This window comes from Hyla sarda, chromosome 6 (assembly GCF_029499605.1).
Source record: "Hyla sarda isolate aHylSar1 chromosome 6, aHylSar1.hap1, whole genome shotgun sequence".
NCBI classification, from domain to species: domain Eukaryota; kingdom Metazoa; phylum Chordata; class Amphibia; order Anura; family Hylidae; genus Hyla; species Hyla sarda.
The window spans coordinates 75791750-75809193 of NC_079194.1; the positions used below are offsets into that span (position 1 = coordinate 75791750).

General features: G+C 41.9%; 1 protein-coding gene across 6 annotated transcripts in view; it reads left to right on the forward strand.

The window, feature by feature from the left end:
• IQSEC1 (IQ motif and Sec7 domain ArfGEF 1) overlaps nucleotides 1–17444 on the forward strand; it is an 830222-nt gene that overhangs the window by 389802 nt on the left and 422976 nt on the right. For all 6 annotated transcript variants that reach the window (XM_056524209.1, XM_056524210.1, XM_056524198.1 and 3 more), the window contains one exon: nucleotides 12460–12504. In XM_056524209.1, the coding sequence (XP_056380184.1) occupies nucleotides 12460–12504 (45 nt within the window). The remainder of the gene's footprint in view (nucleotides 1–12459; nucleotides 12505–17444) is intronic.

Below are 17444 nucleotides of genomic sequence, written 5' to 3' on the forward strand. Positions count from 1 at the left end.
AAAAATGAAGGAAGCAATCTGATTGGTTGCTATTGGTTGCTATGGTCAGCTTTTCTTCTGCACAGGTTTTGATAAATCTCCCCCATTATTACTAATTAATACATAGAATAAACATTTTACGCAACACTTAACAATTCTGTGGCAACCTATTAAACCAGATTTATCAATTTGCCTGAAACCCAAACTGTCATATTTTGCCCATAACAACCAATCACATCCCAGCTTTTATTTCACCGGAGCTCATTAAGATATAAAAGCTGAACTGTAATTGGTTGTTATGGGCAAAACCTGACAGTTTTGGTTTCATATTAATGAATTTGGGCCATTGCATGCAGAAAAAATGCAGGCGCTTACAGTCTGTGAGAAAAAGCTAGAACATCAATTCTATGATTTAATTTTAAGGGCCCATATACATTATGGAATTTACATCCAGATATAATCTGAGCAGAGATACCGTGTGTTATGTGCAGTATGCCCCCATTAATGGCAGTGCAGTCCGGGTAGTGTGGAATTCTGATCATTTTTTTGGTGGAGTCCAGAATACAGAATTTCTGCAGTGAAAATTGAGCCATGGAAATTCTGCATGGTGCAGCAAAATCCAATTGAAAACAATAAGAGGCTGCTGCATCTGAACTACCAAGCTGAATTTCGGGGTTGAATTTCCTAAGGGCCCATGCACACAGAGTAATTTTTTTTTTTTTTTTTGTGATCTAGTTCTTTTTTTGGACAGTTTTCTAGCCACTGGGAAGTTTTTTACTTGTTTGCATCTTAAGTCCACAGTTTTCTATATTAAATCCACAGTTTTCTATTTTACTCTGAAGGCATGTATTGTAATTTGGTAACATGTTCTTAATTTGTGACGCCAAAACCTACAACTCAACAATGGCTACAAGTGGCAGATGGTTTTTTAGAGAAGGACATTTTTCCAAGTTGCTTGGGGACCATAGACGGAAAGCACATAAGTGTTTGTCATCCTCCCCATTCTTAAATTTTATTATATTATTATAGAAAATATTTCTCAATTGTTTTAATGGTAGTTGCAAATGAAAAGTTGTGTTTTGTAGCAAAAGCAATGTAGGGGCCTATGGAAGCATGGGTGATGCTAGAGCATTGGCCATATTTAGCTTCGCCAAACACGTATTTGATAATCACATTAACATACCCCTTCCCTAATTTTACCAATAATACCCCTATACAATGGACACATAATACCACCACACCAGGACCATTATGCCACAATGTGAATAGTGATTGGATAATACCGCTATACTGTAATTAAATAAAATCCCCTATATACAGACCAAGATTATCATGGGTAAATCTTACAGTCATAAGGGGAATTGTATATGCTTCTTTGTCAGCTAGAATCTTTCCATGCATGAAAAGCTTTAGACGTTATTAGGGTGCATTCACACATACCGTATCTGCTTCGGATTTGCTGCTGCAGATTTGATGATGTTTAATTTCTATAAATAAACAGAACACAGCATCAAATCTGCAGCAGATATGGTAGATGTGAATGTACCAATACTTTCAACATTAGTAGACTAATACAGAGCTTATAGCTATCCACAACATGTGTATATTGAATGCACTGGGGTAGATCCAAGGTCACTAGAGGGTAATGGAACAGAATACTGTTTACAGATTGTAGAGCTTTATATGAAAGACATGACAGAAATTAGGATTTTACACTATCATTATTCTTTTGCAGTGTCCCAGTATATATGTACTTTCATGAATCATCACCTGAGCATTTACTGCACTGTAACTATACTTTTATATATGTTACCAGGTAATAATTTGTATAATACCAGGTCATTTAAAGAGATAAACCTATTCACATACACACTTTCTGCTCTCTGCTGCCACCTCTGGTGGAAAGCAAGTATATTAGTTTATTGTTCTAGAATTCCCTAGAATCGTATTATTATTGAGCTCTCTATATAAACCCAACTGTCCCAAGCTACATGGTTTCAAGATATTTCAAGGATTCTAGTTGGTCTAAAGTTTGACTATAGTCATATCATTTTTATTATGATTTTCTTTAGAAAACCTTTTCAAAAAGAACATACCAAGTTGTGATTTAAGTTGATATCATGCAGTGGTCAGGAATTAATCATGTGCGACTTTTCAGTTTGTCATTTGGCGCAACTGCGCTGGGACGCAATTCTACCCCAGTCCTCAGTTGACTTAGAAACTGACTGTTGATAGCATTATTAAGAAGTTGCACAATTGTCGCACAGGTTAAAAAGTTACAGAGGGTGCACCATACAAAGTCGAGCATTGATGTAAGAAATGTGATCAGCACAATATTTACCATATGCCATGCACCATGTAATACATTTGGTGCAGGTACACAGTTTCCACCATGTAAATAATGGAGTAAAAAGTCGTTCTCCTTCTCAACTTATTTATTTCTTCTAAACCTTCTGTGGAGTCGGGGTGCAATGCAGGGTAGATGCAGGGCAGATGGTGTTAACCCCTTCTTGTCATGATGCCAGGGCGTGGTTTAGCCTTAACCACTCGAAGGTAATACGACTGATCCTTGGTTAGGCAGGGGCAATGAAGACACCAATGCCAGATTAAGGATAACGGCAGCTTTACTGAGACAAGACAGGTGATATAGTCTTTGCAGTACAGCCAAATATCCCAGGCAGGTGACCAGTGACACAGGGGGACCTTGCAGGCTTGCTGGGAATTGCAGTAGTTAGACTGACTTTAGTGCAGGCCACGGTGACTACAGATGGACTTGACTTGACAGAGATGGTGACTGACAATAAAATGACTTGACTTACTGATGACCGACTTGTGGCTGCAGGACTTTAGGCTTGAGGCCTCCAATGCTCTGGACACAGACACTGAGATGACTGCACTGGACCTCAGCATGCAGAAGAGAGAGATTGCAGCCCCTCCCCTGGTTATATAGGGGGGCTGTGCAAGGAGCCCATAGGTCACTTGGGGGGTCACCTGGTCACTGGAGCCCTCTGGCTAACAATCATGTGGTACAAACATTAAAGCAACTGTACATTAAATGAGGCAAACCTATATACATAATGGGGGTATGCTGCAGGGGAGCCCTGGGGACATGCAGGGACTCTGCCTGACAGGGCAGGAGGACAGTACGGGGCCACATCATCCCGTACTGGGACATCACACTTCCAAATCTAGTGCCTTTGTGGACTTCTGGTTGGGCACATTCTGCTGCTTGGTGCCAACCTGCAGCATCTTCTTTAAAGCGGTACTCCGGTGCTCCAGTGTTCTGAACACTTGGAGCTGGAGGGCGTGATCGTGACGTCACAGCCACACCCTCTCGTGATATCACACCACGCCCCCTCCATTCATGTCTATGGGAGGGGGCATGTCGGCCGTCACTCCCTCTCCCATAGACATGAATGAAGGGGGCGTGGCGTGAAGGCACGAGGGGCGTGGTCATGACGCCACAACCACTGCCGCAGGAACCCAATGTTTGTTTAGAACGCCGGGTGCTGCAGGATATCGCGGGGGGGGGGATAGCAGGGGGGGTGCTCAGGGTCCTGTGGTTAGGGGATAAGATTTCTAGCAGTGGAGTACCCCTTTAAGTCTCTTTAGAGGATCTACCACCTGAGAAAATACTCATCTGAACTTCTACACTCCAAATGGATTAACTCATTCAATGCCATCTGCTTTCATCTGCTAATATGGACACTGTTGTTGAAACTGTTTAAATGGGCACTGTCATTAAAATATATATATATATTTTTTGTATAATAATATTTGTAATTTACTCCCTGTAAAAAAATGGGGGGTATGTATCAATTATGGTGTTGCAATGTGTGATTTTATGTAGGTTTTGCGGCAAACGGAGCGTAGTTGGGCCAAAATTATCAATTGTCGCACGCAATTTGTAATTTTGCCACAATTGCAGCCCTACAAAAGGTGCAGACTCCTGCATCAGAATTCCAGGCAGAACTTTCTGACTGTGTGGCAGTTAAATCTGACTTTGGGACCTTGTCTGGTTTACAGAGGTAAAGCTCCCACTGCCAGGGCCTTTTTTTGCTGTTTCAATTTGTGCATTATGGGGGAAGATTCATCCAGACCTGTGCCTTGGAAAGTGTTGCATTTCCCCCCAGCAACCAATCAGGTTGCTTCTTTTATTGCTCAGGGTCCTTTTTCCAAAGGTGAACGTCAATCTGTTTGGTTGCTATGGGCAACTCAGCTACTTTTCCTCTGGACAGGTTTTGATAAATCTCCCCCATTCTCAGCTATGGGTACAGCCCTGTCTGAACAGTCCAAGGCAAATCATTTTTTATTGTCACTCACGACACTCTGTGCAAACGTAGTTTTTCACACTGGAAAATCCATAATGTGAACCACAAAATAAAAAAAAATAAAAAAAAATATTACTAATATGTCTAATGCTAAAATTATATAAGATAGTTTTAAAACAGGAAAACATGTGATTTTATTGGCCAAATCATTTCTAACACTCTTTGGTTGGACATTGTTTAAATATTCTACATTCTATTGTTGTAGCTATTTTCTTTGTCATTTTATTTTTGGTGGGCATTTGTGCCTTAACGCGGATGTTTGCGCTAAAATGAAAAGTCGCAAAGAATAAATTCCTTACCACTGCATGATTTCAACTGAAATCATGACTAGCACTGTCACTTTCGAAAAAATGTTCTACCCAATTTAGCACAACTGATTGTCGCAAAAATTGACAGAGAAAGAAAATAGCGACAAAACATAGCCAAAAAAACCGTGCACAAGATTTCATCAATACCCCTCAATGTCTTTTTATGTCACTTTCATGACCTTATAAATCTGGCCACTAGGGGTCTCCCTTCTGGTCCAGACTGCATTCAGTCTGCTCAAAAGCACAGACTTTGGTCTCCGGCTGGACTGGCAGGAGACCAAACTCAGGAAGTGTGGTCTGGCCAAAGGCGGTGAATAGCACTTACTGTTTCATACACAGGCAGAGAGCGAGTGCTATTCACTGCCTATGGCCAGACCGCACTTCCTGAGTTTGGTCTCCTGCCAGTCGAGCAGGAGACCAAAGTCTGTGCTTTGGAGCAGATGGAATGTGATCTGAATCAGAAGGGAATACCCTAGGGGGAGATTTATTAAAACCTGTCCAGAGAAAAAGTTGCCTAGTTGCCCATACCATCCAACCAGATTTCTTTCATTTTTAAAAATAGCTCTGCAAAATTAAAGGAGTATTCCAGTGTTTAACAACTTATCCCCTATCCTGAGGATAGAGGATAAGTTTGAGATGGCGGGGGGTCCGACCGCTGGGGCCCCCTGCGATCTCCTGTACGGAGCCCAACAGCCCGCGGGAAGGGGGCGTGTCGACCTCCGCACGAAGCGGCGGCCGACACGCCCCCTCAATACAACTCTATGGCAGAGCCGAAGCGCTGCCTTCAGCAATCTCCGGCTCTGCCATAGAGATGTATTGAGGGGGCGTGTCGGCCGCCGCTTCGTGCGAAGGTCGACACCCGCTATCTGGCCGGAGAGCCTGGCCCCCGTACAGAGAGATCGCAGGGGGCCCCAGCGGTCGGACCCCCGCAATCTCAAACTTATCCCCTATCCTTAGGATAGGGGATACGTTTTTCACCACTCGACTACCCCTTTAAAGAAGTGATCTGATTGGTTGCTATGGGCAACTGGGCAACTTTTCCTCTGCACAGGTTTTGATAAATCTCCCTCCTAGTGGCCAGATTTTAAAAAGCCATGAACAAGTGACATGAAAAGACATTTTTACAGCGAGTAAATTACAAATCGTATTGATTTTACCTGCTGTATCATATGCCAAAAAATAATTTTAATGACAGTGCCCATTTAAGATATGTGCCTCCACTACATGGATGAAGTTTAGTAAAAGTTACCCATTATGCTGCAAACCTTGTTTGTCCCGGTGTTTTGGTTTCCACTGCACTACGAACACTAAGGACCTTTAGGCTACCATCAGCTAGGACATTAGTTGAGAGGTGCCCCAGATACTATAGACCAGTGGTCTTCAACCTGCGGACCTCCAGATGTTGCAAAACTACAACTCCCAGCATGCCCGGACAGCCGTTGGCTGTCCGGGCATGCTGGGAGTTGTAGTTTTGCAACATCTGGAGGTCCGCAGGTTGAAGACCACTGCTATAGACTGAGCACTGACATTGTAGTCCCTCTACTTTACAACTCATTATGGTGACTCTGTGGGGTTCAGCTATCCTGCCACACATGACATCTCTGGTAGCCAGGCTCGTGAACCCTCTCGGACCCTGCCCCACTACATTGTTCACCCCAGGGCATGGCTCTTGTAAGTCCCTGTATGTTTAACCAGTAATCTCCACTGCACATCCAGCTATTTCTTTTTGTAGTAAGGAGCCATTTGGTCCAAAACAGAAGTCCTATTCTCTAAGAATTCACAGAGCAGATAGTTAAACATTTTGTATTCATCATTTGGGTTATAACGATGCTCTGGATTTTATGTGGTATGTGATTTTATGGATACAATATAATAAAACTAGTAATAGTAATGATGCCACAAATGACAGTGCAGCTGTAATATAGGCTACAAAGGAAAGTGGATGTCTTGAATTTTTAAGTAGTAGATATTAAAGGGGTACTCTGGTGGAAAACAAACGTTTTCAAATCAATTGGTGCCAAAACGTTATGCAGATCTGCAAGTTATTTCTACTTAAATATCTTAATCCTTCCAGTATTTATCAGCTGCTGTATACTACAGAGGAAGATGTGTCGTTCTTTTCAGTCTGACCACAGTGCTCAGTGAACTGTCCAAATCAGGAGCTTTTTGCTCCGGGACAGTTCCTGACATGGACAGAGGTGTCAGCAGAGAGCACTGTGGTCAGACTGGAAAGAACGACACAACTTCCTCTGCAGCTGATAACTACAGAAAGGATTAAGATTTTTAACTGAAAGTAATTTACAAATTTTTATAACGTTCTGGCACCAGTTGATTTTAAAACCTTTGAATAAGCCTAGGAGAAGAGCATGTGACTGCGCGTTCCTCTCCCTGCTCTCTTCACACACGACTGAGACAAACCCATAAACTTGCATTGCAGGCTTGTTTCAGTCACATTGAACAGGAGTGCAGACTTCTCTTGGCTCATTCTCTTGATGGGTGGGGGTCTGAACACTCAGACCCTGACCGATCAAAACTTTTGACATATCTTTAGGACAGTGGTTTCCAAACAGGGAGCCTCCAGTTGTTGCAAAACTACAACTCCCAGCATGCCTGGACAGCCATTGTTTTGATCAAGTGATTTAAGTAAACTTTTAGAAGCAATTATTCCTGCTCTTGCTAAATTGAATACATTGGTGATGGTATCGCAGATCGTAAATGTTTTTAATTGCTTTAAGTTAAAGGGGTACTCCGGTGAAAACCTTTTTTCTTTTAAATCAACTAGTGGCAGAAAGTTAAACATATTTGTAAATGACTTCTATTAAAAAATCTTAATCCTTCCTGTACTTATTAGCTGCTGAATACTACAGAGGAAGTTCTTTTCTTTTTGGAATGCTCTCTGATGACATCACGAGCACAGTTCTCTCTGCTGATGTTATAATAATAATAATAATGCTTTATTTATTGTTGTCCTTAGTGGGATTTGAAGCCAAGTCCCCAGCACTGCAAGGCAGCAGTGCTAACCACTGAGCCACCATGCTGCCCTTAGCATACATCTGCTATGCATCTGCTGTGCATCTGCTGTACATGGTTGCTAAAATGGACAGAGATGTCAGCAGAGAGCACTGTGCTCGTGATGTCATCAGTGTTCCAAAAAGAAATGAATTTCCTCTGCAGCATTCAGCAGCTAATAAGTACTGGAAGGATTAAGATTTTTTTAATAGAAGTAATTTACAAATATGTTTAACTTTCTGCCACCAGTTGATTTAAAAGAAAAAAAGGTTTTCAACGGAGTACCCCTTTAAAGGGGTGGTCCCACCGTTAAGACTGATTCTCTGCTCTGTCCACAGGATAGGGCATAAGTGTATGATCACATGGGGTCCAACTGGTGGGACCCCCACAATGAATGGAGTAGTAGTGAGCATGTGTGACCTCTGCTCAATTTCTATGGAAGATACAGTACCCTGTTCTTGAGATCGCAGTGGGTCCCAAAACTTTTCTCCCCTGTGGTAAGACTATTCTTTAGAAGTTATACAGATTTGTAAATTACATCTATTTAAAAAAAAAATGTTTTGCCTTCCAGTACTTATCAGCTGCTGTATTCTCCATAGGAAGTTTTGTAGGTCTTTCCAGTCTGACCACAGTGCTCTCTGCTGACACCTCTGTCTGTGTAAGGAACTGTCCAGAGCAGGAGCAAATCTCCATAGCAAACCTCTCCTGCTCTGGACAGTTCCTGACATGGACAGAGGTGACAGCAGAGAGCACTGTGGTCACACTGGAAAGAACTACACAACTTCCTCTGGAGAATACAGCAGCTGATAAGTACAGGAAGGTTTAACATTTTTAAATAGAAGTAATATACAAATCTGCATAACTTTCTGGCACCAGCTGATTGTAACACATTTTATTTCCAGGGGAGTACCCCTTAGAAGCAATTCTGCAAAGAACCTTGATAAAAAAAATATATCCTATACCTCCTCATATGCAGACTTATCTGCCTCCATTATTATAGTTTGGAAAGAAACCCTGTGGGTTCTTTGATCTTGCAGCCACACAAGTCCACATGGGGGACAGATTTGGGTGTCTGGGAATGCTTGGAGGCACCCTGATTGTGAAACACTGCATTAGGTTATACATACAAGAACAGCAAGCATCCATAGTTGTGGCTCACTGGAGTTACTGATGGTGAAATAGAAACAAGCCTAGTTATAGATAACTGTTCAGACCATACTGTGGTATCTGTTCGCATAATGTAGGTACATGGGGGGAGATTTATCAAAACCTGTGCAGAGGAAGAGTGGGGCAGTTGCCCATAGCAACCAATCAGATTGCTTCTTTCATTTTCCACAGGCCTCTTTAGAGGCCTGTGGAAAATGAAAGAAGCAATCTGATTGGTTGCTATGGGCAACTGCACCACTCTTCCTCTGCACAGGATTTGATAAATCTCCCCCATGGAGTATGTCAGAAAATAGATTGATCTTATTTTGTGGGCTCATCTGATGGTTCAGCTGCAATATTACAGGTATTTTAGGATTACAAATGCTACTAGCATCACAATCTTCTAGTAATGAAGGATTCAGTGAATAGTTGGACCTTTCTGACACAATAATGAAGCATGAGCCTTATTTCTCAGCTGTAAGGAGAATTACGGCTTAATGGATTTGTGTACTTTGTCATACTACAATGCGTTCACTAGGTGGCAGTAGAGATAAAGCATAAATTCTACAAGGCAATATTTATGCACAGCTATGGCAAATACTGTAATTACGCCAAAGGCTGGTGCTGATTCATTGACCAGCAGAACTTCTTTTAATGCCATGCAACTAATTATGTGTTAGTAAGGTACAGTAAGTACATACTGTGGGAATCTAGGGGAAAGAGATTGTGGAATTGTGTCTAACTGGATTAATCCTGTTTTAGACAGTACTGTAAAAATAACTTTTTATTGACATCAGATCTGAAATCTTTTTGAGTTTTTGAAATTTCCAGATTTTTATGTGTGAAGCTTAAGTCTTTCCTTTAACTTACCACATATCAAAAATTTTGACTATTAAAGGGAATGTCTAGCCAAAAATTCTTAATAAAATCTGCTCAGGGAGAACTCTTTCTTACCTTCCTTGTTGCTGTGCCACCACTGGTATAATGGGGCTCTGATGCCAGGCACCTCTAGTTTGGGGACGTGATGTCACACGCCTGCTCAGCCAACCAGCGACTGACACGCCGTTTAGCCAATCAGCGGCTGAGGCGAGAAACCACTGTGGCCACTGATTAGATGAGCAGGCATGGAACGTCACATCCCCGAACCCGGAAGTGAAGACTTTTTTTTTTTGTTCATGCTTACAACCTCCCTGAGAAGATTTTAAAAAGAAAAATTTGGCACGACAAACCAATATACCAATAAACCAATACTGATTTTTTTTTTTTTTTGTAAAATGAGTATACTAGTAAGTTGTATCACTTTTTTTTATACAGTGATTAAAGCGGTTATTCAGAATTAGAAAAGCAGAGCGGATTTCTTTCAAGAACAGCAGCATACTTCATCTCAGGTTGTATGTGATATTGCAGCCTAGTTACATGTACGTGAATGAAGCCACATTGTAATACCACACATAACCTGCAGACAGAAGTGGTGTGGTTTTTGGAAGAAATTAGCTCTGTTTTTCTATTTCTGGATAACCTAGGGTCACACCTATAGAGCCGCAGTTTGAAATACGCCAGTTTCTAGAGCAAGCTGCCAGCTGCGGCTGGGTAGCCCTGTGTGTCTGCTTGTAGCAGCGGCTTTCCCACTGAAGATCTGCTATGAGCAGACATACAGGGCTACCCAGCCGCAGCAGAGAGCTCGCTCTAGTGACTGGCATCAGCACATCCGCAGTGTTAAATACACTGCAGATGCACTGCCTATGACACTACCCTTAAATGTACTTGTTATTTCAGGTGATTTTTTAAGTATAAGAGTCTGTGCAGGGGAGTAGCTAAAAACCACAGGGCCCTGATGCAAAAAATTGCCCTGGGCCCCCCTACCCCCTGATGTCCCCCTTCCCACAGACTTGACCCCACAAAGCTATCAGTGACTATAGCACTAACGGGATATAGTCAGGAGAATATATTTTGATATAAATGACTCACAGGTGACGTCTTCTCTGTAGTCTTCTTTCTTCTTCCCATGGGTCCCAGGACATATTTTTGCATGTTCCCATCCATCCACTCCAGCACTGCAATCAGCATGTCCCCCTCCATACAGACCATCCCCCCTATCAGCATGTCCCCTACACATCCACATCAGCCACCATCAGCATGTCCCCCATGTAGCCACACTATCCCCCCTATCAGCATGTTCCTATCCATCCACACCAGCCCCGCAATTAGCATGTTCCTCATAAATCCACTCAATGCCCCCCATCAGCATGTCCCATCCATACATACTATGTCCTCATCATTCCTCGCAATGTCCCACGCGCCTCCTCAACACGTCCCCCATCCCTCCATACAAGACTGCCTTCACCTGCTGCAAAACTACAACTCCCAGCATGCTAAGATAGCCAAAGGCTGTTCAGGTATACCAGGAGTTGTAGTTTTTCAACTTCTGAAGGCACCTTGGTTGGAAAACACTGCTCGACTTACTTACCCCTTCCTCAGCATGTCCCCCATACCTCCACACAGTGTCCCCCCCAACCCTTGAGCACAACACCATGTAGCGCTTGCTACAGTAAAAAGTACAGGTACAGTAAGGTGCTCTCTTCGGGGTGGCTGGTCTGTCGTTCAGTCAGATGAGATGTCTGTCTCATCTGACTGAACAGCAGACCAGCCACCCCGAAGAGAGTGCCTTACTGCACCTGCACTTTTTACCGTGGCCTCGGCTACAGATCTCTGCAATAATTTTCTGTGAGAAATACTATAATTTCAGGGGTGCCAACATTTACAGCCATGACTGCCATTTTTCATCAGGTTCCTACTCTTCAAGCTCCATATGTACTTTTTACCTGTCTCAGAGATACTAAATGAAGACTAAATTCTGCGATATGTGCCATAAACTGCAAACACATATCTCTATAGCACAACTTAGAAGCAGCATCATGGATGACATTATAGAGCAGCACTGAGCAGAGTAAGATGTGTATTGGTATTTGATCTAATATGTTCTATGAACTTCTCTCCGTTTACTTTTATGTCTTTACAGCAACACCTCTCCCCCCCCCCCCCTTTCCGTAGACTTTTAAAGAGAGTTGTAATCTGATCTCTCAGTAAGCTGCCTTGCCTCTCAGAACAGACAGTTTTTGCTAAGTTACTGATGAGTTTTGGAGGGGAGTGGGCAGGAACATAGCCTAAAAAGAGTAGAAAGAAACATTTTGCTTTGATACAATATATTACAAAGTTTGTTATGTTCATTTTTACTATTGATTTATGCAAAGTTTGATGAAGCAACAGTGACAATGCATGCTTTATTTTCTTAGTTACCTTATAACACCACTGGAAGTACATGTGTTGCCTGAGTGTTAGCTACACATACAGTATATTAGGAATGGCAAAAATATTAATGTACTTTATTTATCTACCTATATTTATTAAAAGTCAGTAACACTTTTTTCTATAGTAATTAATCTAATTTTAAAATACTTCACAATACTGTCTCCCGTTGTAGATAAAACCACATCCACGTGTGGTAGACAGTGGCTGCACCATTCTGCCAGTAATACACTATGTGGAATTCTGTAGGTGCAATGCAGGACTGTACCTTAAGACTTTTTAATAAGTAGTCCTTGTTTAAATTGAGTTAGTACCAGTGATAACTATGCTGTATTTCCATGCTTTTGTGGATACCATTTTAACCTTCATGCATTTTATAGGGGAAGAAGAACACCTGTCCCTAGTGCTGGAACGAGAGGTGCACTGTAAGTACATTTTTGTGGTTAATTAAATAGTCATTGTTGGGGGATTGTTATCACAATTCATTTTCTATGGAACCTCTGAAAAATGAGAACTGGAATCTGATTGGTTAATGTTGGCATCTGCTATACTTGTTCCAATAGTAATGATACATCGCTATGGCTTAAGTAATACAAATTCATTTTTGTGTCTGTATAAAATTTTCAAGTTCTGCCCTGACGGCAGGTATCTACCTGAACTGGGTCTGATGACTCGTTGTAACCTGGGCTTACAGCTATAGCACAGACACAAAAATCTACCCTTACACTGGAACGGCATTCATGCAATTAGCTAATATATAAGTGTATGATCACTAATGGTGAGCGTGCATTACAAACCCAAGTGAGTGGCATAGACTGAGTATGCTCTGCAAATTGACAAGCTTCTCATGCAGTTTAGCTGATATTGTCATATTAATGGGGCCACTTTAACTTTTGACACTATTTGTGATTTTCGTTCTTAATATATCTTTTGTCCCGGCCTCAACAGTTCATTCAATGATTTCAAGCACTGGGGGAAGGATATATAATTTTCTATATAACACTTCATTATGGTGTTCTAAATACTCAGCGACTGCGTTATGACAGTCCTGATTGCATATTATTCTTCCTAATCAGCCGCACATTGTATTCATACAGATGGAAAGTTTATGCAGATTATACAGTACATATAGTACACAGCATTACACAGAGTTATTCTAAAAATGAATTCACTGACAATATGAGCCATTAAAATAAATCTGATGGCGTAGACAAACATTATTTTCATGAATGCACTAAATGTTACCTAGCAATTGGCGTATTTGATTATTACACCTGGCGCTATACAATAGTGATTTCCTTATATCACAGTATCATCATTGCCTCAAGTCAAATGATACCATATAGTCATGAAGGGGGCCTCCTCATCATATTTCTTTGTGCGTCACCAGTGTACAACACGATACTGTCAAAAAAGGTGTTCCAAAATATACCATGGCATTCCCATGGGGCAGTCATAGGTTTCAATAGACCAGATTGAAGGGGTACTCCGGCCCTGAGACATCTTATCCCCTATCCAAAGGATAGGGGATAAGATGTCTCACCGCGGGGGTCCCGCAGCTGGGGACCCCCACAATCTTGTATTCGCCACCCACCTGTTTGAGCTGCACGCCACGGTGCCAGCTCACAAACTGCCATCACGCCCGTTCCCATAGACTTGCATAGCGGGGGTGGGCGGTGACGTCACACGGGGGGCAGAGTTGTGATGTAACGATACTCCGGCCCCGTGGTCACCACCCGGCTGTTTATGAGCTGGCACCGCGGTGTGCAGCTCAAACAGGTGGGTGGCGAATACAAGATTGTGGGGGTCCCCAGCGGTGGGACCCCCACGGTGAGACATCTTATCTCCTATCTTTTGGATAGGGGATAAGATGCCTCAGGGCCAGAGTACCCCTTTAAGTCTGAATTTTTTAACCTGTTTTATGCCAGTTTATATTTTATTTGCAGGACGCAAAAGTGTGGTATGCTGACGTAAGACAGATCAAACACTGTCACAGGTAAACTATGTTTGGTCTATTGAATCTTATGACTTTGCCACATGCACCGGTATTGTACAGCCAAAACGTGATGTAAACAGCCCCTAAATAAAGATTAACCCCTTAAGGACCTGGGGTTTTTCCATTTTTGCACTTTCGTTTTTTCCTCCTTACATTTTAAAAAATCATAACCCTTTCAATTTTGCACCTAAAAATCCATATGATGGCTTATTTTTTGCGCCACCAATTCTTCTTTGTAATGACATCAGTCATTTTACCCAAAAATCTAAGGCGAAAGCAAACAATAAAATCATTGTGCAACAAAATTAGATTTTTTTTTTTTTTTGGGGGGGGGGCTTCTGTTTCTACACTGTGCATTTTTCAGTAAAATTTACACATTATCTTTATTCTGTAGGTTCATATGATTAAATTGATACCCTACTTATATAGGTTTGATTTTGTCGTACTTCTGGAAAAAGTCATAACTACATGCACGAAAATTTATAAGTTTAACCCCTTAAGGACCCAGCCATTTTACACCTTAGGACCCAGCCATTTTACACCTTAGGACCCGGCCATTTTTTGCACATCTGACCACTGTCACTTTAAACATTAATAACTCTGGAATGCTTTTAGTTATCATTCTGATTCCGAGATTGTTTTTTCGTGACATATTCTACTTTATTTTGGTGGTAAATTTTCGGCGTTACTTGCATCCTTTCTTGGTGAAAAATTCCAAAATTTGATGAAAAATTAGAAAGTTTTGCATTTTTCTAACTTTGAAGCTCTCTGCTTGTAAGGAAAATAGATATTCCAAATAATAGTTTTTTTTTTATTCACATATACAATATGTCTACTTTATGTTTGCATCATAAAATTGACAAGTTTTTACTTTTGGAAGACACCAGAGGGCTTCAAAGTTCAGCAGCAATTTTCCAATTTTTCACAAAATTTTCAAACTCACTATTTTTCAGGGACCAGTTCAGGTTTGAAGTGGATTTGAAGGGTCTTCATATTAGAAATACCCCACAAATGACCCCATTATAAAAACTGCACCCCCCAAAGTATTCAAAATGACATTCAGTCAGCGTGTTAACCCTTTAGGTGTTTCACAGGAATAGCAGCAAAGTGAAGGAGAAAATTCACAATCTTAATTTTTTACACTTGCATGTTCTTGTAGACCCAATTTTAGATTTTTTACAAGGGGTAAAAGGAGAAAATGTATACTTATATTTGTAGCCCAATTTCTCTAGAGTAAGCACATACCTCATATGTCTATGTAAATTGTTTGGCGGGCGCAGTAGAGGGCTCAGAAGCGAAGGAGCGACAAGGGGATTTTGGAGAGTACGTTTTTCTGAAATGGTTTTTGGGGGGCATGTTGCATTTAGGAAGCCCCTATGATGCCAGAACAGCAAAAAAAAAACACATGGCATACCATTTTGGAAACTAGATCCCTTGAGGAATGTAACAAGGAATTAAGTGAGCCTTAATACCCCACAGGTGTTTCACGACTTTTGCATATGTAAAAAAAAAAAAATGTCACTAAAATGTGTTTCCCCCAAATTTCACATTTTTTCAAGGGTTAATAGCAGAAAATACCCCCCAAAATTTGTAACCCCATCTCTTCCGAGTATGGAGGTACACCATAAGTTGATCTGAAGTGCACTACGGGCGAACTACAATGCTCAGAAGAGAAGGAGTCATATTTGGCTTTTTGAGAGCAAATTTTGCTCGGGGGAATGTCGCATTCAGGAAGCCCCTATGGTGCCAGGACAGCAAGAAATACCCACATGGCCTATCATTTTGGAAACTAGACCCCTTGAGGAACGTAACAAGGAATAAAGTGAGCCTTAATACCCCACAGGGGTTTCACGACTTTTGCATACATAAAAAAAAAAGTCACTAAAATGTGTGTTTCCCCCCCCAAATTTCACATTTTTGCAAGGGTTAATAGCAGAAAATACCCCCCAAAATGTGTAACCCCATCTCTTCTGAGTATGGAGGTACCCCATAAGTTGACCTGAAGTGCACTACGGGCGAACTACAATGCTCAGAAGAGAAGGAGTCATATTTGGCTTTTTGAGAGCAAATTTTGCTCGGGGGGCATGTCGCATTTAGGAAGCCCCTATGGTGCTAGGACAGCAAACTAACCCCCACATGGCATACCATTTTGGAAACTAGATCCCTTGAGGAACGTAACAAGGGGTACAGTGAGCATTTACCCCCACTGGTGTCTGTCAGATCTTTGGAACAGTGGGCTGTACAAAATTTTTTATTTGCACAGCCCACTGTTCCAAAGATCTGTCAGACACCAGTGGGGGGTAAATTCTCAGTTCACCCCTCATTACATTCCGTGAGGGGTGTAGTTTCCGAAATGGGGTCACATGTGGTTGTTTTTTTTTTTTTTTTTTGCGTTTGTCAAAACCGCTGTAACAATCAGCCACCCCTGTGCAAATCACCTCAAATGTACATGGTACACTCTCCCTTCCAAGCCTTGTTGTGCGCCCCCAGAGGACTTTGCGCCCACATATGGGGTATCTCCGTAGTCGGGAGAAATTGCATTACAAATTTTGGGGGGCTTTTTTCCCTTTTACCTCTTGTCAAAATGAAAAGTATAGGACAACACCAGCATGTTAGTGTAAAAAATGTATTTTTTTACACTAACATGCTGGTGTAGACCCCAACTTCACCTTTTCATAAGGGGTGAAAGGAGAAAAAGTTTTGTTAGGCAATTTCTCCCGAGTATGGCGATACCCAATATATGGCCCTAAGCTGTTGCCTTGAAATACGTCAGGGCTCCGAAGTGAGAGCGCCATGTGCATTTGAGGCCTGAATTAGGGATTTGCATAGGGGTGGACATAGGGGTATTCTATGCCAGTGATTCCCAAACAGGGTGCCTCCAGCTTTTGCAAAACTCCCAGCATGCTTGGACAGTCAACAGCTGTCCGGCAATACTGGGAGTTGTTGTTTTGCAACAGCTGGAGGCTCCATTTTGGAAACAGTGGCGTACCAGACGTTTTTCATTTTTATTGGGGAGAGGGGCTGTGTAGGGGTATCTGCATATGTAGTGTTTTTTACTTTTTTTATTTTATTTAGTGTTAGTGTAGTGTAGTGTAGTGTTTTTAGGGTACAGTCACACGGGCGGGGGATTACAGCGAGTTTCCCGCTGCGAGTTTGAGCTGCCGCGCAAAATTTGCTGCATCGCAGACTTGCAACCTGATACTCACTGTAAGCCCCCTGCCCATGTGAATGTACCCTGTACATTCACAGGGGGGGGGGGTAACCTCCAGCTGTTGCAAAACTACAACTCCCAGCATGCGCAGTCTATCAGTGCATGCTGGTAGTTATAGTTTTGCAACAGCTGGAGGCACACGGGTTGGGAAACACTGA